General features: G+C 38.5%; 1 protein-coding gene across 4 annotated transcripts in view; it reads left to right on the top strand.

Moving 5' to 3' along the window:
- LOC121319582 (diacylglycerol kinase iota-like) overlaps positions 1 to 24321 on the top strand; it is a 115409-nt gene extending 91088 nt beyond the window's left edge. For 2 of the 4 annotated variants that reach the window (XM_041257163.1, XM_041257165.1), the window contains exons 20-34: positions 503 to 702; positions 1715 to 1777; positions 4373 to 4473; positions 8536 to 8615; positions 8738 to 8782; positions 13412 to 13478; positions 14007 to 14047; positions 14603 to 14721; positions 15467 to 15592; positions 15991 to 16016; positions 16594 to 16631; positions 20611 to 20731; positions 21127 to 21163; positions 21538 to 21637; positions 21964 to 24321. In XM_041257163.1, coding sequence (XP_041113097.1) covers positions 503 to 702; positions 1715 to 1777; positions 4373 to 4473; positions 8536 to 8615; positions 8738 to 8782; positions 13412 to 13478; positions 14007 to 14047; positions 14603 to 14721; positions 15467 to 15592; positions 15991 to 16016; positions 16594 to 16631; positions 20611 to 20731; positions 21127 to 21163; positions 21538 to 21637; positions 21964 to 22080 — 1281 coding nt within the window. In that variant the 3' untranslated portion in view covers positions 22081 to 24321. The remainder of the gene's footprint in view (positions 1 to 502; positions 703 to 1714; positions 1778 to 4372; positions 4474 to 8535; positions 8616 to 8737; positions 8783 to 13411; positions 13479 to 14006; positions 14048 to 14602; positions 14722 to 15466; positions 15593 to 15990; positions 16017 to 16593; positions 16632 to 20610; positions 20732 to 21126; positions 21164 to 21537; positions 21638 to 21963) is intronic. The other 2 variants (XM_041257166.1, XM_041257167.1) reach the window with 1 other exon arrangement.
- The last annotated feature ends 1576 nt before the right edge of the window (positions 24322 to 25897 follow it).

Below are 25897 nucleotides of genomic sequence, written 5' to 3' on the forward strand. Positions count from 1 at the left end.
GTGGAAATGCTGGCAATGTAACGTGTAGTTTAGTAATGTAAATTGTTTCTGCAGTCTGTTCAACAGAAATTGAACCAAGCAATGTGCAGAAGTTTCTGCCAGTTGGTTAATGCTTTCTAGAATGAAGGGGCTGGACCGTGACCACAATGCATTGTTGTTATTATATCTTTATTAGTGGACTCTTCTTACAGTCTACATCCATTTGTAGTACAACTCATGCATTACCAGGTGGAAATTAAATGTCAGCTTCATTTTAAACACATAAGATATCAAAAGTTGGCTTTATTTAATTAATTCAAATCCATATTTAATTCACCAATGATGTGAAACATTTCATAACTCTATGGGAAATAAAATGTTATGAGTGCTGGTACATGCTTTCGGTAGTATTCTTGTTATAAATGTAGTTGCCACACATAGGTTCATCATAACCTAATGGTGTGCATAATGTTGGCATCATTGAAACACCGTTTGACCAGGGTTACCATTCGTCCTTTGCCAGGCGGCACTCCAGGTCGGAGGTCACGGCGAGCGACTGCACCAGTGCAGGGAGGTGACTCTGACCACTTTCAAGACTGTCCCAGTGCAGGTAGATGGGGAGCCCTGCAGACTGGCCCCCTCCACTCTGCGCATCTCTCTCAGGAACCAGGCCAACATGGTGCAGAAGAGCAAGAGGCGTACCTCCGTACCCCTGCTCAATGAGTGAGTGACAGTGACCGGGGGATGGGAGGGGGGGGCATTGTGGGCTCAGTGTCGGGTACAGCAAAGAGCAGAAACACAAGTGGAGGTTCACACCTGTACCTGTTTTAATCCATGTTTTTCGTGTGAAGTTCTGGTAAGGTTAAAATAATCATCTTAATTGATAGTTGACTTCATACCCAATACAGAAAAAGTGTGAAGATTATTTTTGGTGAATGCATATGAACAATACAGCCTTGTCTTGGTTCTACAACTTCACATAAATTGTATCCTGTAGAACCAATGTTAGACACATAGCCTAAAATTCAGTTACCTCAATATCAGTAAAGCAGGATGGGACAGATTGTGTTTAGTGGAATGCCTTTTATAGTGAACAAAAAATGTGTTAGAAATGTAAAAGTTGAACTAAGCAATAATACTGTAGGTTGTGAATAGTGTAGAGATGCTAATTGAAGTTTGTAACATACTCAGGACTAAAAGATAGTATGGAGAACAAAGTCCAGATTATCTTATAGCCAATAAACAAATGTATTCATTTCTGATATCACTTTATCATATATATATATATATATATATATATATATATATATATATATATATATATATATATATATATATATATATCCCGCCAAAATTGGGTTTTAACAGCTAGCAAATTCTAGCACAGAGAACCTAATCCTAGCAAGTCGAACACATTGAAAAACTGTCCTAGGGTTGACAGAAGCTTGCTACTGTTCACTACACTTGAGCAGATCTTCATGGGCTTGTTGTTATATTGAACTGAAACATGCCTATACTAGCTGTACTGCTTCTCTGCTTGTTGTTTATGCTGCTTGGTAGATTTAGATGCTTTGTTCAGGATTATTTTCTTCTTGTTTGTGTGTTGTTTTCTTGTCTGTTGAAATGCTATGAGTGTGTGTGTGTTTCTCTCTCTATGCCTCCTTCTTTCTCCCTCCTTCTCCTTCCCCCCTTTTGCTCTTGTTCATGCTGTCGATGTATTGCTGTGGGGCCGCAGTATTCAGAAAGTCTGCACGGCCGACCTGCGCCGTGTTTCCGCTCCCCCAGACTCCTTTACTGTGTAAGTATCTGACTCCCTTCATCCCTACAGCACTCTCTCCCATCCCTCTGTCCATCGGCACGTCATCTGTCTGTCCTTGAAAGGTTTTTGGTTATTTGCTTGTATATCATACTTCAGTTTGGAATATGGATATATTTCCAAAACAACTCTCCAGAGGGAAACTAAAGTTACAGAGGTTTCTTCAGAATCACTCACCTAAATGGGATGAAAATAATTAAAATATTTGTGAGATGTCAATTGAGGTTATGTTCAGGAGTGGAAAGTAACGAAGCAGAAATACTTTGTTACACTACTTACAGTAAGTCTTTGTTTTCAGGATCTGCACTTTACTTAAGTACTTTATTTTTGGGATACTTGTACTTTTACTTAAGTACGTTTGTTTACAAAATATTGTACTTTTTACTCCACTACATTTCCCAGAAGCATCTCGTTACTCGTTCTTTCAGCACAATGACTCTTGTGCTGGCCAGGATTTTGATTGGGTAAAACAGAGCCGCATGCGCTGTGTCTACTTGCTTTGATGATGACACAGAATGCTGTTGCCCAACCAGAGATCGTTTTTTGATTTTTAAAATAACCAGTCAGCAAACTCAACATTTAGCTGTGGAGTATGCATTAGTAGTTTTGAAGAATAATAGAAATCTACAAGCAGTTTCAAAACAGGATTTCACATTTTTAACATTTGATCCTAGAATTGTTTCATGAATTGTGTTTTATTTATGGATAAAGGTCGTGACTAAAATTTAAATTCCTAATTTGAGATTTAAATTAAGCATTTGAGCCCGAAGGAGCGGGCTTAATCATGTGGTAATGCCCACTTTGTGCAGTTACATGCCCGAGCCGAAGGCAAGAATGCTCCTGAGGGCTCATATGCTATTAGAATATGGATACGTTAAACAAAATTAAAAAATTACAGTTTTTCTAATAGTTTTATCCTGATTTTATGTAGAACTAGTTTTTGTTGCTAAAAGTTTGTCAGTATTCCATGAGGAATGCGGTTTCTCAAAAAACATTTGTGGTCTGTTCAGGCTCTTTGGTTTAATCCAAGTAGGGGAACCCTGTAGGCTACTTCCAGTTGGAACGTAAATAACAATTTAATACAAACCTTATTTAATTAAAATATTCTAGTTGCATGCAGCTGATTGTACCCAGTTTTCTAAAGTGTTTGTTATCGGTAACTTTTTTTTAAATAGGATTTGAGTGCATATTTGTACAAATAGTTAAATATCAGTGTGTTGGGCTACTTTTGTTTAAATGTTATTGGTAATGTTGCTGATGTGTTCATGACGTTTATTCAAAGTGCTGTCAGAAAACAGGTATCATGTCTGTGTATCTGGTGATCCTTTGAAATAAAGTTATTAAATGTCAGTCTGCATCCATTTGCTTTACAACTTGTGAATAACCATAGAGTAGTTGCTATAGCCGTTGATTAACACTAGTTAATCAACTATGTATATTTATTTGCTATTCTAAATTTAAACAGATACAGTAAGGACAGGCTGCATTGTGTGTGTACAATAAAAATTGAGATTTTCTTCCATCAAGCAGGAAAAGGTCAATAATATCAGAAGCGAATACATACTAGGGGTGTGCAGGACAGGGTTTTTTTTGTTTGTTTTTTTCAGGCGGATTTCCATGGATAGAATTTAAGGACGACTACTTTTTACTTCTGATACTTGAGTACTTTTAAGATAAGATACTTTTGTACTTTTTCTAGAAGGATGCTTTGACTTTTACTTAGTTACTTTTTTTCCCCAAGTAACAGTACTTTTAGTCAAGTAACTCGTTTGAATACTTTTTCCACCCCTGGTTATGTTAACTCAACTAACTCAAGTTCTGACACCAGATTGAACAAGTTTTCCTGAAACTACACATGGGTATTTGTTACAAGATGCTATTCTACATGCTTTTTTAATAATGCTAACAACTGTATGGTGTTTACTAGTATACCCTTTATTGGAGGTGCATATGATGCTGATATAGCTTGTTCAAAACAGAGTAACATGTGCATTCCAGTTTTATCAATAAATTGTATCAATGATTGTATATATAATAATACTAAAAGAAACTTATACAATTCAGTGGCACGTTTCCCTAGAAGGCTTTTTCAGATCTGTTCATTGGGAAATACTTTTAATCAAAACATTTGTCATTTAATTTTATGAGTTTTATTTAGGTACTGTATGTCAATACAGTGGGAAGATTATTTGGTTACCAGTGGTAATTCCAGTGATGGCCATCTAAGAGACTTCCCTTACTGTAAGGTTTGTTGAACACCGTACTATTGGCATACCACTATAATACCAGCGAATTACCCTGAAGAAACCCATAGGAGACCCAGCTGATACAGTAGCACACTGGTACTGGAATGGTATCAAGGAATTGCAGTAAATTAACGATGTGTATTGATTCATATTGAGATACCATTGATATGTATAAAAAATAAAAATATTACCACCATGGTAACATTCTGCCAGGGCATGGTGCTTCAGTATAGAGAGTTCCTTTTGATTTGGTTGAATGGTATTTGTTTGGAGTATGGTTTTCTTTTAAATTTAACTTTTTTCGTGCTGTATTTGTTTTCTTTTTTTTTAGCCCTCACTCTGTTCCAGACCGGTTGCGGGTTCGAGTGAACAGAATAAGCTTGCAGGATTACGAGGCCCTTCAGTTTGACAAGGAGAGACTGCGAGAAGTCTGTGAGTGTGCGAGGAGGTTAAAGTTACTAATGCAATCTCATTACATAGGGCACAATGCATTTGTTTTGTGAATGTTCCTAGTGTTTTACTACTTCACTTTGTAAACAAATGCTTTTTTTTTTTTTTTTTTTTTTTTTTTTTTTTTTTTTTTTTTTAACAAAAGCACATTTCCTAAGAGGAAATCAACTAACGTCATTGCCTTTGCAATTTCTAAGGTAACTTACTGTATTTACACTTCTCTTCCACATCTACCCTCTCACCCTACTTTATGCTCGGTGTGAAGAAGTGACTTGGGTTAACGAGGATCAAATGAGTTTGATTTCAACATGATTTATCCAAACGTTACACGTTATGTGGCTGTAGTCCTATTACCAGTCCTATTACCAGTCGTAAACAGACCAGCTCATTAGAGCATCTCTTTGTAATTACAGCCGACAATGCTCTTGTGAACACAGTGGTCAACCCAATAGAACTGCAGCAGCTGTTCATGTTAAATTCCGAGTTTCATCCCAATTGAATGAATCCACTATATCTCTACAGGCATACCGTAGTGATTCATACTCAGTGGGGGGATGCAGTAGTTCCTTGTTATTTTGATAACGGAAAGGGCACTTTAACAGGAACAGTACATGTACAACTGTCAACATGGTCAGTCTGTAGATCGATTGAATTCATGAATTAACGGGGGTGCACCTAAAATAGCTCAGGTAAGGGAAGGCTGGGGATTTGCACTTGGAAAAGGAGAGTTTTAATTAGAAAGACTACAACCTTGAAACACAAATTTAACAGACCGCAGCTGTGACTCCGACGATACAGACTACATAGATAATTCAGTATTTGTAGTTATGGAAATATTTTAGACTTTTCTATACTTGTGGTTATGAATGAGATCTGTTCACTTGTTTTAACAATTTGTAACCTTAAGCCTGGAACACACAGCCCAATGACATCGCAGGAAGGGATGCATAAAGTACAGTGGCAATGAGGTGAAAAGATAAGGCTATGGCAGTAATAGATATCTACAATTTAGGCTACAACGTGGACGTTATCGTGAAAACCACGTATGACTGGAAACATATGTCTTAAACACACACACACACACACACACACACACACACACACACACACACACACACACACACCTACCTACCTACCTACCTACCTACCTACCTACATACATACACACAGTATTCCATTGGTTTGTATATAATGTCCGTGATAATATTTTTTGAAAACAAGACCTGACAGCCCCACATTGTACTTTTTAACTATTAGACGAAATATTTACAGAATACTTAAAAAGTGCTGCTATAATTATGCTTCATTTATTATTAAGTTATTAAATTACACCAAATCACATTTTTTATTTACAATGAAGGTAACCTGTACTGTGTCACCCAAATGCTTATAAAGTCAGCAAAAACATGTTTTCCCTTTGTTATAAATAAAAACGTGATTTGGTATAGTTTAGTTATAGCGCTAATAATAAACAGTTCATACAGCATGGTCCTAACAGCAGTTGTTAAGTATTATATAAACGTTTAATCTAAAAGTGCAATATGGAACTTGCTTTCAAAAGATATCGCCACGGACATGAATGGAATACCTAATGTGATCGAGATCATTGACATGGATTCTCCCTAAACGTATTTGTAATGTTGTCAGACTCCCCCCACACTTTATGTACAATGCGCACTCTCACCTTCACATGTCAGTATGCACATGTTATAACATCTTATAATACTGTAAGTGTTCGGTGGCTACTTCTAATCATGTTGATTTTATTTATCATGGAGGTGAGCCAACAGTACCAGAGAAAATGCATGATTAGAGGAATTCACTGAACAATTTGTGTATTGGGTTGGAGTTCTATCGTAATTTTAAAAGCTTAATAAATGTATAATGAAGTGTTACATACATGGTATACATGTATAATAACTAACAACTACAAACACAAAATGACACGTCAAACATATTTATTTATAGCCTACACTCATACATACTAAAATACGTACAAAAGTAGATGTCAACATAATAAAATAAAATAAATTCCAACCAATATAGGTGGCTTGCCCACCCGTCCCATCGAAAAAAACATTTTAAAGTTTTTTTTTTTTTTTAATCTGTGCCGTCCGATTTTTACCCACACGCCAGATAATTGTAAATCAGCATTGTATATGTGAAGTTATCTAAATAAATGTACATTCTGCATGACAAAATGCACAATTTTAAATTAAGTTTACAAATTGTACACAAAATAGATATTCCCATTATTTTTTTTATTTAATTTCCATTTGGCTGCTGCTTGCTGGTGGGAGAGCTGCCTCCCTGTACGCTGGTAGTTTCCATAACAGCGAATTATGCTTTCATTGATTTTTCTTGATATCATTAACATGCATTTTGATTAACGAGTTCCCCTTATTTAGTCGTTGAGACAGGAAGTGATGTAGGTGACCTGCGACAATTAAGCTTTTTAACGAGAAATGCGTTCATTAACGACCTCATCGACTGAATTTCAAAGCTTTAACATAGATTTTGTTTGAAAATGACTATGGTTTTGTTATGGCTATAACAAAAAATATTATGTCAATATAAAAAAAAGCAAAAAAAATGCAACAGCCATTTAAAGTGGTGATATCAAACAAAAGCCCAAGTTAGGAGAAGCAACTGGGACAACCTTGTGAAGCATCAAGCAAATAGGCACAGTTGGAAAGGTGCTGGGGCCCAACATTCACACAATTATTGCTTCTAACTTTTTTTTGGTCGCTCCACTTACATTGAAATGCTCATTCCCTTATCAGCTGGGTTGTAACCAGAACAAAGATGCTGAGACACATGTGCCAAGGAAAGTGCTCAAAGACTGAAGTGTTCTTGGTTATCCTTACAAGCACTACTACAGAGAGAAAGACAGACAGGGACAGACATTTAGGCCATACATTGAGAGGAACGGTAGTTTCTTGTACAAGTTAGAAAAACGAAACTACCGTGAGTCTCTATACAGCTCCAAGAGTTTTGCTGGTTTCACCATGTTGCAGCGGCAAAACTAAATCACGCAGAATTACCATCTGTACCAGTACCAAAAGTCTGAAATGTTCTTACATCAAATGTGAAAAAAAAAAAACCTAATACCTCTTATACATCAAACTAAGGTAACATTTTTCTTCTTCTTCTGTTTCTTACTTTTTAGTTTTTTAAGAGTGTGTAGCGACTTTTCAAAAAGAAAAGCAAAATAACTGGACATCTACCAATCATGCGATTCCACATGTTGGTCAACGTCTAAATAAACCAGGGAACGCAAGTAGTTTGATATCCATGCCATTTATATTAAACAATTTATTTATGTTTTAAAACAGCACATAACACCAAAAACAAAATATAAAAAAGAAAATACCGTGACATGACGTCCTTGAAGAGCACACGGCAGCAAAAAAATAAACTGCACCAGTAGACAGGACTGTTTGCAAGATTCTTTCTTTTAAATAAAATAATTACCGTATTACTTCAATTTGGCGCCGCAGCGTTTATTTTAAATTGATCAAAATGACTGCGGCCAGCTTTCGGATAGCCCTTAGTGACCGGCAAAGCTCTAAGTTCCTCTGAGTTTAAGTTTTCACCATCCAAGCTGAGGGTGCGAGGTAAACAGACAGCCCTTGTTTTATCCCCTGCTATATTGGCACTGAACTCTGCAGGGGGGATCATCTCACAAAGCACAAAGTAACCTGGGTTGCACGTGTGCTCCACGTGGAAATCGCGGGATAAGCAGCTGGGTGGTTAATTTAATGACACTTCTGTTATTCCAGTTAGCTGCATGCTAGACTGCACTTTACCTTGATTTTACAATGCTTTTACTCTACTATAATTTGCAGTGCTTTTACCAAGGTATACCGCAGTAAACTGACATGTGTTTTTTTTTTTCTCAGCCATTTCAATCAGCTTTATGTATTTAACATGTAATTGTCATTCTTTACCAAGGTTTATCATAGTTTTTAACTATACTTTGCCATGCATTTGCTGTGCTATACATGGCAGTAAACTTATAATCCTGTATTTCTTTTCCCTCAGCCATTCCAGTTGGGATCATTGTTGTTCGTAGAGACTGTGATCTGGAGACCTGTCGGCTGTACATCGACCGGCTGCAGGAGGTAAGTCTGGTAGTGGTGATGGGGCATCCATCAATTGTCATGTTAAACAATTCTCCATTCAAAAAACAGGTCAATGCACTGCTTCTATCAGTTATTTCTCTCGCTCTCTCTATGTCTTTTAGGATATTCACCCAGGTTTTTCCAGCACTCACAGAGTACATTACCAGGTATTCACTTCTTTGTTTGTACAGTGTGTAGTGAACTAGTAAACAGTACTGAAATGAGTGTTAAAGTACTGCTAGCATTGCATTTTCATGAATTAAACAAATTGTTGAATTATTAAATTGTAAAACTAAAGATGACTGTTGAGACTTTGTATTTACAGTACCAGATTACCCTAAAAAATGTACCACAGAAAATTAGCAGTGTAGCATGTTACACCATGGGCCCGATCTTCGAGCTTTGCACAATAAGCTTTCGCAAAAAAATTGTGCTTTGGCACAAAATGAGAGAGATTCCAAAACGACACAAAGCAGTTGCGAGACATTGGAATGTTTTTTTGAGCAATTCACAACTCTATTTGTGCCTTACAAAACCGTCTGCCCATTCACTACCAATATATCAACTGCACACAACAGCCAAGCGAGAATGCAGAATGATGGACAGTCACCATTAGTTGAACATCATGATTAAGCCCAGTTTGTAAGGTTTTGATTGTCACTGGAATGGATTTTTTTCATTATGCCATTTTTTTGTAAGAATAATAATTAATTCTAAATACACTCCTAAAATGTTAATTGTAGCCTACTATGATTTCTCAATAAATGAACAGTCTCTGTACAATTAGCATCACCGACATTCAGCAGACTGGACAGCTGCACTAAAAACGGCCAGAAATTACAGTTAACAGAACTGTTTGGCCCACCTCAGCTAACTTATGATTGGACTGCTGCAGAGAAAATACAGGTCTTTGATTGGTTGATCGTATCACCAGTCTGATTTTAGAAAAATGTTAACTGTAGCTGCCCACCCCTCACCAGTAATGCACAGCAACCTATGGAATAGCCAAATAAAGCAATGGGCCACAAGTTGGGTGTATGATGTATTTATACAATTAATTTACAGATGTGTGGCAACACACAGCAAAGATAACAGGCAGGACCCCCCATCCCCTCATACTATTGTACATTTGTACTATTGTACTCAACTCCAAAGTGGACTGTTACTCTGACACTATTTGAGCCAGTGGTGCGCAGTTATTGGAACTAGCGGTGTGCAGTTATTGGAACTAGCAGTGTGCAGTTATTGGAACTAACACATCGCAATTATCGTGCAGATATTGGTATATTCAGAGGAATTAGGGCTTTCACCCAATTCAAATTTGATTGTGCTGTGTGCATATTGAATGTCCACCTAGAAACGTTTGCATCACATGTTTAAAGAAACAGAAGGAAGGCAGTGTGCTGGACAGAGGTGAGTGCATGTTTCCACACTCGTCTGTTGGGCATGGGAATACGCTATAAACATCACTATGATGTGAACATGTTATATATGTTATGGAAACAAAAAAGAGGCTTATTGCTTGTATGTTTTTGCTGCAAATTGACTATGGTGATGCAGTATATAGGTATGCATCACCATCAACTTTAGGTAAACTGGACTTGCTGTATCATGCAGCAGTGAGGTACATTACAAACATAAGATTTAATACTCATCATTGTATATTATATGATTTGGTAGGCTGGACTTCTTTGGCTTTATGCAGGTTGAAGCACTGGTATATTCTGGTATATAAGGCTATTCAATGTAAATTATATGAATAAACTTATTTAAATGAATACCTTATAGCTTCCAATAGTAACCATAGTCTCAGATCTCATTCTTTTTTGCATTTTAAAATCCCAAATGCACATACTGAGGCTGGTGAAGGATCCTTTGCTTATTATGCCCCATGGTCCTGGAATGAGTTCCAGTCCAAACTGAAGCTGCAGACCCAGATATCTTTATTGCAGTTTAAGAGTAAACTGCATGATTTCGTGACTGAGAGTTGTAATTGTTTTAAATAGTTGACTACTTTTGTATATTTGATTTATTGTTTTAAACGTGATTTGCCTGTCTCTTAATTGTATTTTATTGTGTACTTGTTCTTGTTGTCCGATTGACTTGTTGCTACCTGCTTGGCTAGATCTCACTCGTAAAAGAGGTTTCAATGTGACTACAAGGTGACTACAAGGATAATAAATAAATATATATAATAAATATATATATATATATATATATATATATATATATATATATATATATATATATATATATATATATATATATATACAGTGCCTTGCAAAAGTATTCAGACCCCTGACCAATTCTCTCATATTACCGATTTACAAATGGTACATTGAAATTTCGTTCTGTTTGATATTTTATTTTTAAACACTGAAACTCAGAATCAATTATTGTAAGGTGACACTGGTTTTATGTTGGGAAATATTTTTAAGAAAAATAAAAAACTGAAATATCTTGCTTGCATAAGTATTCAACCCCTGTGCTGTGGAAGCTCCCAGTTTGCACCGATGAAAGAAATTGCCCTAATGAGGACACAATTACCTTACCATTGGCCTCCACCTGTGAACCATTAAAGTTGCTGTCACATTTTTTGGATAAAAACGCCATTGTTAAAGGATCATTGGTAAGGCTGTGAATCTGAAGGAAAATGAAGACCAAAGAGCATTCTGCAGAAGTTAGAGATAAAGTAATACAAATGCATAGATTAGGGAAAGGGTACAAAATAATATCCAAGTGTTTGTATATCCCAGTGAGCACAGTTGGATCAATAATCAGGAAGTGGAAGCTGCATCACACCACCCAGCCACTGCCAAGAAAAGGCCGTCCCTCAAAACTCAGCGCTCAAACGAGGAGACTTGTGAGAGAAGCCAACAATCACTTTGAAGGAGCTACAGAGTTCAGTGGCTGGGAGTGGAGTAATGGTGCACCAGTTAACCATATCAAGAGCTCTGCATAACACTGGCCTGTATGGGAGGGTGGCAAGAAAGAAGCCGTTACTCAAAAAGTACCATCTGAAAGCACGTCTGGAGTTTGCCAGAAAGCATGGGAGTGACCCAGCTGCGATGTGGGAAAAGGTTTTGTGGTCAGATGAGACCAAGATAGAGCTTTTTGCCCAAAACTCATAGCGCTATGTGTGGCGCAAACCTAACATTGCCCATGCCTCAAGACACACCATCCCTACAGTGAAGTATGGTGGTGGCAGCATCATGCTGTGGGGATGCTTCTCATCAGCAGGGACTGGGCATCTTATTACAATTGAAGGAAGAATGGATGGAGCAAAATACAGGAAAATACTGCAAGAGAATCTGCTTCAGTTCGCTAAAAAACTGAAGCTTGGGAGGAGATTCACCTTTCAGTGGGACAATGATCCCAAGCACAAGGCCAAAGCAACATTGGAGTGGCGCAAGAACAAAAAGATGAATGTCCTACAGTGGCCCAGTCAAAGTCCTAATCTCAACCCCATTGAGAATCTGTGGCACTATTTGAAAATTGCGGTCCACAAGCATCATCCAACCAACCTGAACAACCTGGAGCAAATCTGCCAAGAAGAATGGGCCAAAATCACTCCAACACTGTGTGCAAAGCTGGTACATACTTACCCCAAAAGACTTAAAGCTGTTATTGCAGCGAAAACTGCCTCTACCAAATATTAATGTGTGGGGGTTGAATACTTATGCAAGCAAGATATTTCAGTTTTTTATTTTTCTTAAAAATATTTCCCAACATAAAACCAATGTCACCTTACAATAATTGATTTTGAGTTTAAGTGTTTTTAGAAAAAATATTGAACAGAACAAAATTTCAATGTACCATTTGTAATTCAGTAATATGAGAGAATTGGTCAGGGGTCTGAATACTTTTGCAAGGCACTGTATACATCTCTTGGTATTGACTTTTGATCTACTAAGAAACTTTGTAAAAAAATAGGAAGATATTGCATAGTCGGCAACCAGTTTGGGGTCATACAAGTACTAATTTGTGCACAGTTTTTGCAAAGGCTTTGTTGGGCACACAAGCCATCTTAAATATTATGGATTATAAAACAATGACTTGTGTGTCTAGAAAAAAAACTGGTTTTCTGAATAAGGTGTCTGGAAGGGCTAATATTCTGATAGTATCTTAATACTAAGTGGGTATTCAGTATCACGTTTTCGGAATACTGGTGTCCAGAATACGGACAGATTCATTCGGAACACGCTGCATGCTACCCACATTTCCCATTGTTGCCTGTTTGTAGTCAGTGCTGGAATGGTAGTGTGCGTGGAGTTAACGCAGTCCTTTTACAATCCTTATTCTGCGCATCACAAACCTGGTTTTGTGCTTGCCGCATACCGTCGAATATATCAGGATCACGCATATTGTCGGCCACTCCCCCCATATTGCGCGATGCATACATTTTATTTCTGCACAGCGCAGAATGGATTGTGATGCGCAAAAGGACGTTTCGAATATGGCAACTTGGCACAATTTCGGCACAACAGCCATTAGCGACGTGCATACCCCTCTGCGCGGTGCGCAAATCTTTTGAATATCGGGCCCCATGTGTTTACTGTGTAATTACATTCTTTACTATGGTTAATCATGGTTTTTACCATACTGTACCATCCTGACACTTGTGTGTGCTGACAGTTTGGTGATGTAGACTACTGCCCACTGGTAACAAAGTTGTCACCACCAAACCACTCACTTAAACCAGGTTCGAATCAAGGGCTCTTGAAATGATAGGCTTATGCATTAACCCATTCTCTGTTGCGAGCATGTCTGATGTTGTGCTCCTGCCTCCCTGTCAGGATGAGAACGAATTCCAGTACAGACCACGCTCCCAGAGACTCTCTCCCAACTGGTGCTTTCTAGATTGTAAGTCAGCTGCAACTTCAGCACTACATTCAAAGTATTCTGGGTCATATTCACAAAGTATTTACCACCATGCTAAGTTAAGTTTCTAAAGTCAAGCCATGTGTTAAAAAGCTTGAAATAAACAGCTTTAAATCGGCTATCACAGTCACATGACTAATCTTAGACTATACCATAGATGGACTGCAATGTTTCTATGTTTTGTTTTTTTTTTTGGGGGGGGGGGGGTTGTACAGTAAATTATGTGATTAAATTCTGCTGTGTAACATGTGATTGATCCTGCTTTCTCGCACCCAGGATTTAGAAAGTAGTTCTTGAGGCAGTGATTTCAGATTTATTTTAAATGAGTGAAAGCCCAATTTACCATGCTTAATTAAACGCATCTCTGAATATGCCATGTTTGTGTAAACAGAAGACTGAATCGGGCTGCAGGAGTAGATACTCATCAGAGAGCTTAAACCGATGATCCAGCAAGGTCAACACTTCAAAAAATCATTTCAATTTGTCTCTCTGTTTTTTTTTTTTTTTCAGCTTCTTCTGCTGATCTGTTCTATCGCATTGACAGAGCTCAGGTAACAATAGGACTGGGATAAGATTTTTTTACAGTTGCACTAAAAGTACACTTCTACACTTTAAGTATTAGTTTTTATATGGGTTAACACAGATGCACAAACATGTTTTAATTAGTTTTTACACCAGATAATTGAAGTTGCAGTGTTCCACAATCTATATATACTATATATATATATATATATATATATATATATATATATATATATATATATATATATATATATTATTTTTTTTTTTTTTTTTACACTAAAACCTTCTCTTTTGCTCTTTGGCATTCTCAAGTTGTTTGTTCAAGCTCTATAATAGCTTCCAGTCCAGTCCCAATACTGGAACCCAATATTGTTTAAATTGATGCCATCTGGAGAATGGATTGACCGCAGTAGAAAAGCTTTGATAAACCATGGGGACTCTGGGTGTGTGTGTGTGTGTGTGTGTGTTGGGGGGTTCCTATTGAAATGGATGGTCAGGTTTGATGTAGGTGGAGAAAAGGATCTTGATAACAGCTCAGCATTTGTCTGAACCCATGATAACAAAATAGTCTGTTTTGTTTTCAGGAGCACCTCCACTTTGTGACAGAGATTTCTCAAGACGAAATCTTCATCCTGGAACCCGAGAAACAGCCTGGAAGCAACACTTGGGGAATGCCAGACCTGGTGGTGGAGCCCTTCTCAGGGTGAGTACCCACAATGGGCAGAGTAACCATGGTAACATCCTGTTCTGGATGCTGTGTTACTACATTCGATTCAGTCTGTGAAATCATCACATCAGTCTCGGGTTTGGAGTAACACAAAGCAGGTCAATTTATTGGTCTTTTCATCTGTGCAGTAGCAGTATTGCGTATTGAGTTCTGTTTTTGTATATCAGCTGTCTCATATGGTGCAGATTTTTACAATTGTATAATTGGATGCCTCTTTGCCATTTGAAAGAATTTCAAAGAGCTTCAAAATGAGTAAAGAATTAGAACAAAAAGTTATTCAAGGGTGCTTTTGTGGCCCAAATTGTGTGACCCAATATCGAAAACAATAGAAATCGTAGAGGAATACAAGTGGAGAAATGGAAATGACTATTTATACATGACTCAAGTATATAGAAAGAGAAGATTTCTAACTAGGACCATTTTAATGACCTGTTAACTAGGGATGGGAATTTTAAATGTTAAACTTGTAAACTCTAAAGAAGTGGTTAAATGTTTTATAATATGCTAGACGTATAACCGGTCACGTGATAAATGTCACCAAATGCATACTTTTTTATGCATTAATTGTAGTAATTTATCATAAGTAGTCCGTCGCGTATCAGCCTGCTCTTGCCATATTTTCAAAGCGATCCCTCCAGTCTTTAGTTAACTTGTATATTTTTGATGTAACGTTCCTTAACATGGTAGTTTGCTGCATAATTCCCCTCCACTTTCCCCTCAGGATGTCTGAGTTGTGGAACGGCTCTGTCAGAAAGCGCATTGTGAGTGACAGTGGTGTGCTGCACTCTGCTACAAGACGGGAGAATCAGGAAAGGCAGTCAGAAGACCGGGACACACAGGGGTTACGGTAAGGATGTACTTACTTAATTAAAATGGGATTACAGTGGCAATGCAATTATTACTGTTGTAAATGGTAATGTAACGGCAGTAGAATGGAACCAAACTGGTAACATTTTTACACATCACAATAGTATGAACCAAAACTGTGATCTATTACAGTGCATGTTCCAAATCCATTCCTTTGCTATTTGCCTGCTAATGGTGTGTATTGTTAATGTTACATTAGTATTACACTGATAACAAATTGTTTTGTGTTTTTTTTTGTCTGTAATAGTTACCAGTTGTGCTCAACCTGTTGAATTTATCTTGTTCAACCGAATACAAGCAAACGGTTGCATTAAAGTTGCATTCTGTATTGCCTCAAAACTAAACTATCAAGTCTGATTTTGATATTGGTTTTCCTAGGACCCCTGTAACTCCAGAAGAGCAAGGTAAGTTAGGTTATTGGTATATGATCGATTTATTCAATTATTTTTAATAAATCAAAATAAATGTATCATGAGAATCTATTGTTTTTAGGAATTTACACACTCATGAAAGTGTTTGTTTTTATAACTTTTAAAACTGAAATAACAATGCCCCATATCTAATTCTGAAATTTTGCATGCTTGGTATGAAATAGTATCTGTTTTATAGTTTTACTTGGTAGTTATAGAGCAATTAAACTTGGAAGGTAGCAACAAGACAAAATGGTCGTCACCTTTCCATAGTGGCTTGCAGTAGTAATAAGATTAATTGGGTGGCAGTATTACCCTCAACAATTTGGCATTATTGGTTTGCTGTACCTCTACTAAAGAGAGTGAGTAAGAGAGGCTTAACAGAGGGCTGGTCTACTAGAGGGAGTTCTTCACATTGTCTGAAATATGAAATGGTCTAACAGAGAGTAGTCTGCATGTGAGCGAGCCACAAGGAGGAAACGTCGTCTATATTAATGTGAATACCATGACATTGCTGTACTTTGTTGCCGGTGGTATGGATGAATGATTTGAGGCTGTTTCTCTGTTACAGCTCTACTACAGGCTGCTGTATGCGGAGACTTGCAAAAGGTAAACACGTTACACTTTTAACAGGTTCCAACTCGGGATAGTATACTTTACTGTATCTGATTATACAACACTATCAGACATATTTTGAACTGTAACGGACAGTGTTGTGTGATACACAGCCTTACAGATTCTGACCTCTGCAGGTGAGATGAAGTTCTGTTACTACTTTCCTAACTAGCATGTCTCATTGTACAGTGATTACTATGCTTGCTTTAAGACAAGATTATTTACAGTTTTTTTGCTGTCCTTCTATATGTTAAATAGGTTTCAGTTGATTAAGAATGCTGCTGCTAAAATTGTTGCTCACACAGACTCAGCATATCACTCCAAAGCTCAGCTCCTCACACCTGCGCCCTGTAGGTTTAAGTAGTACTTACTACTTATAAAGCCCTTCGTGGCCTTGGGCTTTCTTATAGTCAAGGCTTGTTGATTCTGTGTTTTCCCATGTTCTTTGAGGTGTTGAACACTGATGTACTGGTGATTGTGAAAAGTCTGGCAGGGGCAAGGGCTTTTAGTTGCCTTGGAATTCAGTTCCAGTTGATAACTGGAAAACCATCAGTATTTAATCTTTTAAGTCTAGATTGAAAACATACCCATTTTGAGCATGTTTTTATTTTAGCTGCATCTGATTATAATCTTGTTTTTATTGGGAAGCAAACTGGGATGCCCCAGCATGAACAGCGGTTTTAACTGATAAAAACCTATGAAACACCCCTGATACAAAATGAAATCGGTGTATAGCCTACAGTGGAAATGGTCACTTAATTTATGTTGCCCATCCCTTTCCCCCAAAAAAACAACAAAAAAAAAACTACATTTCCCAGTGCAGCTGGGCAATGTCTCTCCTTACTGACTTGTATCTGTCATTTGATTCGTTCTGGATACTTTAAACCCACCCCAACTGTTGAGTTACTACTATTTATTTACTGCTAAGTAAATAAATAACTATTAGTTTGTCTTAATTGTGGAGTGAGTTATTGCCAGTCTGATGCTGTAATGTGAGCGAGTCGTGTTAAATCAACAACTTGGCATCTTGCAACAGGGCGTGGCTGACTCAATTTAGGCTAATTTGCAAGCAGTTATCTGCAGCAAACGACGCTCGACCTCCAGGGCATTATATAAGCACTGACGCCACTCCAACCGCCCTTTCCTCTCTCTATTCCCTGTCCCACTCGCCTCGCTCCTCTGGACGAGATGGGGAAATAAGACTTCTGCTCTCTCCCCCCCTGCTCTCTCCTCTCTCTCTCTGTTAGCACCTTTTCACGCTGTTGAATTCACCTCCCCTTGTCGCCTCCTCCTCATTTTTCTTTACCGCCTTCCTGGACCCCTTGATGAGCTTGACTTCATCTTCTCTTCCCTCCCCTCTCCCTCCACCCCTGTTGTTCTATTAGGTGACTTCAGCATCCACCTATGCAACCCTAACCACTCTGCTGGTTTTCTTCCCCTTCTTCGCTCCTTACCTTCTTCCTCTCATCATCCCCCCCACTCACACAGCGGGCCACAGGGACTACTTGCCCCCCGTCCTTTTCGGTCTCTCCTCTCGACATCTCTGACCACTACCACTACTCCTTCTCTCTGTCATTCCCATCCCTTCCTGCTCCGGCGACCGGCTGTGTCACCTTCTGTCAAAACCTCCATTCCCTCTCTCCCTTAGTCTTCTCCACTGTTGCTCTCTCACACCTCCCCTCTGTCGACTCCATCTCCCAATTGTGTTGACTCGGCTACCTCCATCCTTTTCTCATCCTTCATCACCTGCCTCGACTGCCTTTTCCATCTCATCCTTCAGCCTTCTCATTTCTCCCTGCTCCAACCCTGGCTCTCCTCCATGCTCCGCTCGGCTCATCCTGAACAACGCACTGCTGAAATGAAATGGAAGAAAACCAATCTCCCTGCTGATTGGATCTCTATCGCTCACTCCTCACTTCCTTCTCTTCCTTCTCTTCTCTGCCAAACACTTCTACTTCCACTATTATTCAGTCTAACCCTAACCCTTCCTCCATCTCGGCTGGACTTTGTCTCCTTCTTTTCCTCCAAAATCACAGACATCCGCAAACTTTTCACTACCTCACCTCCTTCCCCACCCACCCCCTGTCCTCTCCTCACTCACTCCCCATCACCCTCTGCAACCCCTACTATTCTACCCTCCTTCTCCTTCTCACCTCTTCCAGGCTGCTACCCCTGCTCTATTCCCTTTCATCACTTCTCTCGTCAACACCTCTTAAAAAAAACACTCCCTTCTGCCGTTCCTCTCTAAGCTTTCTGCTTTTCTGTTGACACATTCTCTGCTCGACCCCCTCCAATCTGGTTTTTGCCCAGTACACTGCACTGAAACTGCTCTTCTCTCCATCACTAACTCTCTTTTCTCTGCCCCTTGCTGCTTCCCTCTCCTGTTTCCTAATTTTCCTTGACCTCTCTGCTGCCTTTGATACAGTTGACCCCTATTATTCTGTCCTCTCTTGCTGACCTGGTACTCTCCGGCACCGCTCTTGCCTGGTTCTCCTCTTACCTCGCTGATCGTACGTACCGGGTGAGCTGGCGTGGCTCACAGGTGTCCCCCAAAAGCTCAGTCTTGGGACCCCCTCCTGTTTTCTCTCTACATCTGCTCCCTGGATCCCCTCATCTCCTCCAATGGGTTCTCGTATCATTTTTATGCTGGTGATGCCCAGATCGTCTTCTCCTTTCCCCCCTCTAACCCCAGCATTTTCTCCTATATCTGTACCTGCTTCTCGATCATCTCCTCCTGGATGCACTCACATCATCTCAAACTCAATCTCTCCTCACCTCTATTCTGGCAGCTCATCCAAAACTCTACTGCTCACCTTGTCTTTTTCCTTCCTCGTTTCTCCCACGCTGCTCAGTGGATCACACTCTCTGCTCTCTGCAATGGATCCCTATCGCTGCTCGCATCCAATTCAAAACTCTTGAACTCACCTTTCTGCTCTCTCCTATCTCCAGACTATCATTTCTCCCTACACCCCCTCTAGCCCCCTCCGCTACTCCACCACCGGCAGATTAGCTATACCCCCCTCTGCTCCCTCTCTTTCAGAGCAAGCTTCTTCTCCACCCTTGCCCCTCAGTGCTGGATCGACCTATCCACGGATATCAGGACTGCTCAGTCCCTGACCACCTTCCAGCCCCTCCTCAAAACACATCTGTTCAGACAGCATTTGTAAACCGCACAAATCTATACTGGACTCTATGGTTCCCATTTGTACCAGTACTTGCATCAGTTTATACTTGCACTGAACTGCTCCATGCCTTGCTGTATTCTACTACTGCTCTTAATTATAACTACTTTCTGTATCCTGTATTTGTATTTGATTTTGCTCTTATTTGAATCATTCTCATCCATTCATCATACTTACTATGTGCTCATACTGGAATTTACTCATATAAGCAAATATTTTTAATATAAGTTAACTGCTCTTAGTCGAACCCACTCTTACTTGTAATGATTTACTGTATTATCTACGCATTCTCTATTTTTTGCTCTTATTTGAATTTGATTTTTTGCTACTGATTTTATTCTATTTTGCAACTGCTCTTATCTGTAATATGATACTTTATAATGTGGTATCTTGTAATATGATACTTTGTACTGTGATATTTTGTAACAATTGTAAGTCGCCCTGGATAAGTGTGTCTGCTAAGAAGTAAATTAATAATAATAATAATAATAATAATAATAATAATAATAATAATAATATATAATAATAGTAAAGCCCTGATTATATTGTATGTGTGGCTGCCAGATCACACTCAATCTCTAATGGATAAGTCTATTTGCCTCCTGAAAAGATACGTACTACTTTTAGTGATGGCAGGCTGACTCCATTATTAACTAAATAACTGTATTTTATCATGCTAAGCATTAGTTGTATATACCTACATTATATTAATTGATATTTTTGTGCAGCACCTGTTGTTGCTGTAGAACGGATTTATTAAATTGTGTGTAATTCTTTCTTGCCTGCCTCAGTTCTCGGAGATCTGCCAGCGAGGCATTAGCTTGATGGTGAGGAGTTCAAACGGCTGTTCTGCACTACATCTTGCAGCCCAGCACGGGCACAGGGAGATTGTCACCTTGATTCTGGAGCACTGTGAGTTCTGTACGACAAGTTAAGGACTCATTTATCAAGAATTTACGCCAAAATACAAAGTTTTGGGTCCTTAAATTAACACTGTTACATTTATTTTTCTGGGTTTATTTTGGTGTAAAGACCTTGGTATCTGGTCTATGATTAACAAGTATCAACTTTTACAGCACTGTGGCATCACCTTGGATTGCATAAACCACCTGTCTATGGTTATCCTGGTAATACCATTCAAACGTTGCTGATATAATCCAGGTGGATCCCTGGTTCTGTAAAAACCTGCAAACAAATTGGTTACCCCTTTAAATAAACCTGAATTAAGAACAATTGTCCACCATTCTGTTTTTAAAATGTCATTGCTCCCCGTGATTACATGACAGTGTCTGTGGTTTGAATTGCAGGCTCCATGGCACTGCTAGACATCGGAGACAGTGAAATGTGAGTATTTGTCTTATCTTAATTAAAAAACAATAACATGAAGTTGTGTTTAAATCAGTAGTGCTCTGTGCTTCCTGACTTTGAGTGAGCAGGATCGTTTCATTGAGTGAGCAGGATCATTTCATTGAGTGAGGAGAGGAGGATTGTTTCTTTGACAGAGCAGGATCGTTTCATTCAGTGAGCAGGATCGTTTCTTTCATTGCCCTGTGAAACCTGACTGCCATCCTATAGCAGTTGTTTGATCTAGCCCAGTTTTACCTGCAAGATTAAATTGAGAACTTCAATAGACAAAGGGAATTCTGGAATGACTCTTTATTTCCAATCCGTTATAGACAAAATATGTAATTTCCTTGACCTTTTCCTGTCTCATCTAGGGGGGATACTGCGTTGCACAAAGCTGCCTACCATCGCCAGCACAGTGTCTGCAGGCTGCTCATCGATGCAGGGGCCTCCTTGATTAAGCCTGATTTCCAGGTAGATACTTTATCTGACAGTACTAACACAATTATCAAAACATTTCACACACACACACACACACACACAACACACCAAAACTTACACACAAGTTTGTACAGATTTTGTTTTACAGGAATACCTAAAGATATTATATAGTATCACCACAAGCTACAGCAGTTCTGAAATATGTAGAAATCTTGAATTCTTGTTTGTTTCATTTCATTCATTAAATCCATCTCTTTTGCTTTTGTTTATCTTTGCCCATGGCTGATCTCCTTCTTGTTTTCCTTCTATTCTCTGTGCCGCATTCCCTACATTTTGCTCCATCCATAAAACCACTTTAGGGGAAGACTCCCAAGGACAAGGCCCAGGCTGCTGGGGACTCAGATTTGGCCTCATACCTGGAGAGCAGGCAGCAATACCAGATAATCACTCACGAGGACCTGGAGACTGCAGTGTGAGTCACTGGAACCCGATGGAGAGACTTGATGCTCTGCTTCCACACATGGCTTTGACTCCCCCCACACACACACACACACACCAATCCTGCACCCAGCAGTGGGGTGCAGAGGCTGAGAAGAACTGAGGAGAATTTTTCAGACTTTACCAGGAGGCTGCAGGCTGTTATTTATTTTGAATTTATTTTTTGAGAGGTGACGGAGGGGTTGGGCAGCTGGCTCATAATCTTGTATCCAGCGACAGAGAATTGCCTCGCTATATCATCCAGTTCGTTGGACCTACCTTTCTCTATGATGTGAACACTGTGCACAATATATAATACTTAATTATGGAGAAACAGTATTAGAGAATGTGGTGTGGATTTTACAGGGCTGTCTGTCCTGTGCATTCAGGATCCTCTATTGTCATTTAGCAGAGACAATCCAAAAAAGCTCTATCATGAGGCTCTGAAGATCAGGAGCTCCTTATTGTGCTCAGTAGGTTTCAGGGGAGATTCACTTTCTCCTTGTGGATAGGTCTGGAAGCAGCATTTGAGTAGAAGCTATAGTGTAATTTCGTAATGGTCGAGAAGCATGAGGCAATTTTCCTGTTGAAGCAGCTTTTTGTATTTTTTTTTCTTTTTGCTTTTTTTTTTCTTTTTGCTTTGATAGTGTTGCTTCAAGTTTTTTGTATATGGGGGAAAATGTCACACGTAGTTGCTTTCTGTTGCATGCTCATGCCACCATATCAGCTAGCTGTTAAACCTTTTTAAACTGGCCTGCCTCACTGCTGGGGGCAAGACTTATTAGCAGTGTTTCTGGTAGACACTAGTGTATAAGGCACTCTAAAAGTACAACTCCCTTTCCCTGTTACAGTAGTCCTACTTTACACCACATCACAACTTCCCATTCTTTCTCACCCAGTTTACTATAAGTCTCACTGGCTTCCAGTACTTTTGTAGTCTCAGCTCAGTTTGGTATCTCCAGCAGCTCTTAAAATGCCTTCCCCCTTTTTCCCCACTCCCTCCCGCTCCCAGCCCTCTCAAAGCGTGTTAGCCTTCCTGAGTGGACCATGCTTCTCCTATAGTGAGTCGGATCTCAAAGCAGGAATTTCTAAGCTTTGAATTTGAAGTTTGGAGCAGGCTGACATTCCAGGAGCATAGCCTTTTTTTTGGAGAATGTATTTATTATATTTTAAATGTCCTAAAATACTTGTTTAATGATTTATTTGCTTACACTGGATTGCCTACATGAGATGCATAATCAGATTCTCCAGTATGGGAATCACAAGTTCAACTTTTCAGAAAAGGTTTTTGCTGTTTTAACCCGACAAGCAGTCGGCTAGTATTGAAGCAAGCTTCTCCCAGTTAGAATAAAACTGATGTGCATAGCGCCACCTAGTGCATAGTCAGAAAAATTGTGGCTGTCTGTGAGCTACCCCAGGTTTGCCAGATAATGATGTGTGTGCAGAGCACCTCCCTGTTGGTAAACAAGGAAATACAGTAAGACAAAAAAAAAACACCAAAAATATATTGAATTCTTCCACCATGTCTTGAGATGTGCGGAAACTATTTTGAAAAAATCTCACACATATTGTATTTGTTTCTATAATGGTTCAATTTGTTGTTATTGTTTATATTTATTTATGTCTCTTTAAAAAAAAAATCTTGAGCCATATTCAGTGCAATATGAATGGATGACACGTGCATTATTTACATTACATTAATGTTATGAAACATGGGGGTTTGTGAATGGTACTGCAGGACTTTGTGGTGGATGGTATTTTACAGTGGCATGGTTGGAAGTTTATTGTTTTTGGTCAGTCACTAGATGGGGGGCTTTTATTGTTTACTCCTCACAAGACGGACACCTGTTTTGGGGGCCTCCTGGCTTGTGGCAAATCTTGGATTACACATATTATGAAATAACTTCTGCCACTTGTTTTATCAGTACCTAAGACACTTTAAGGAGGAAAGTGCAAATCGTATCTTTTAAAATACAGTGTCCCCTAGAATGTTTTTATTTTATTATAATTAGGGCTGTCAATTAATCGCAGTTAACTTCCGCAATTAACGCGTTAATTATTTGTGAGATTCATTTTTTTAATGCACGTTAATCACACTCCAGTCTTGTCCCTCTTAGCATACCATAATTCATATCCTGCGGCAGCATTTTAATACAGTCGAGTTCATGCCAGGATTGAATGAGTGTCGTCATGAATATAAAATTAGACACAGAACTGCATTATGTAGCAAAGCACTCAAACTGAATGATTTGTTAATGGGATTTTTTTACTTTGATGGTACATTGGATAGAAAGAGGTTTACTTGTATCTACTGTTAAAGTGAGTTCCAGTATCACAGAAGTGCATTTGGTCTGCTGTACCACCTCTCAAAATACACTTTCTAGTAGTTTTTCTACTACAGACAACAACAAATGAAACCCGTCAGTTGACAGAGTACTCTTTCTGAAAATCACTGCAAACCCGTGAATCAAGCGAAGTACAGTACTAAAACCAGTGCTGTTGGATAGCTACCGGCTGTAGCTTTGTTTAATTTAAATTCCCACATATATTTTTAAATTGTATTATTTACAATTATGGGATATAACCGTTATGTTATGTTTTATTTAGCAATTTCAAGTTATTAATAAAAGAGAATTAAAATGTATTATTATTATTTAAACAGCAATGAAAAACATCAGTTTATGAGTGAAGGGAACTGATTATTGTAAATGCAGTAAGCTGAGTAATAAACTGACTCCATTGTGATTTAGCAGTTGGTGCAAACAATTTAAGAGCAGTGCTGGATTGTAAATACATACAAAACTATAAAGAGAATCCAGAAATAGGAAAACAGGGTTTTTATGCTGGGTTGTTTTTTGGATGGTAATAATAATAATAATAATAATAGCATCTGTAGTAAAACAAACTTAAATGAGATTGATGCAGTAATTATATCAATTAAATATGCGATTAAAACCAAGATTAACTGAGAATTTGTTTTATCTCAAGATTAACCGCGATTCATTTTTTTTTAATCGCTTGACAGCCCTAATTATAATATTTCATACAGTTTGCAATTGTCTACTGTACAGTCAAGCAGCTGTAACAAAGCTTGAATATGTAATTTATAATCTACTTCTAAATGTACCGTTTTAAAAGTTTAAATTGTAAAGCACAGAGAGTTATAGTAAAGCATATTTAAAAAGACATGGCAAAGCATAGTAACTATGGTTAATGCAGAGTATAACCATGGGAAGAGCATGACAAATGACCATGGAAATTTGCTGTGATAAACTTTTATATAAGGAAACATGGGCTTACCTTTATGACTTGCAGAGATGTAGTGGCATATAGTGCTTAAGGAACGAATTGGGGCTTGTATCTACTATACATTTTAAATACTTTTGGAAATTGTAAACTTTCTGATAAAGTACAGTACACAAACAGACACCAGATAATAATAAATCAGTGAATAAAATTCAACAGGATTATGAGATGTTACGACAGTTAACACAACAAAATTCAATTACAATGTAAAGTCATGTATAATAAAACAGACATTTAGGGTGTCAAATCGTTGCCACGCGTAGCTGACTCTCCAGCTTAAAGTAGTCTACCTCTTGCCACATGCTAGCCACAAGTTTGCAGTCATATGTTTCCTGTGAGGACGTTTGCATGATTGGACAGTGATTTGTAAAGCTATTTTATTTTTTCTTTCTTTTAAATGCATGACCCTACCTTCGGGCAGGCTGTCCGAAGGATTACATTTATTCTCCTCTTGTGTTTCTATTTATTGTTTTAACTGAGTGTTTTTTTCTTTTGGTATTTTTTTTAAAC

This window comes from Polyodon spathula, chromosome 8 (assembly GCF_017654505.1).
Source record: "Polyodon spathula isolate WHYD16114869_AA chromosome 8, ASM1765450v1, whole genome shotgun sequence".
NCBI classification, from domain to species: domain Eukaryota; kingdom Metazoa; phylum Chordata; class Actinopteri; order Acipenseriformes; family Polyodontidae; genus Polyodon; species Polyodon spathula.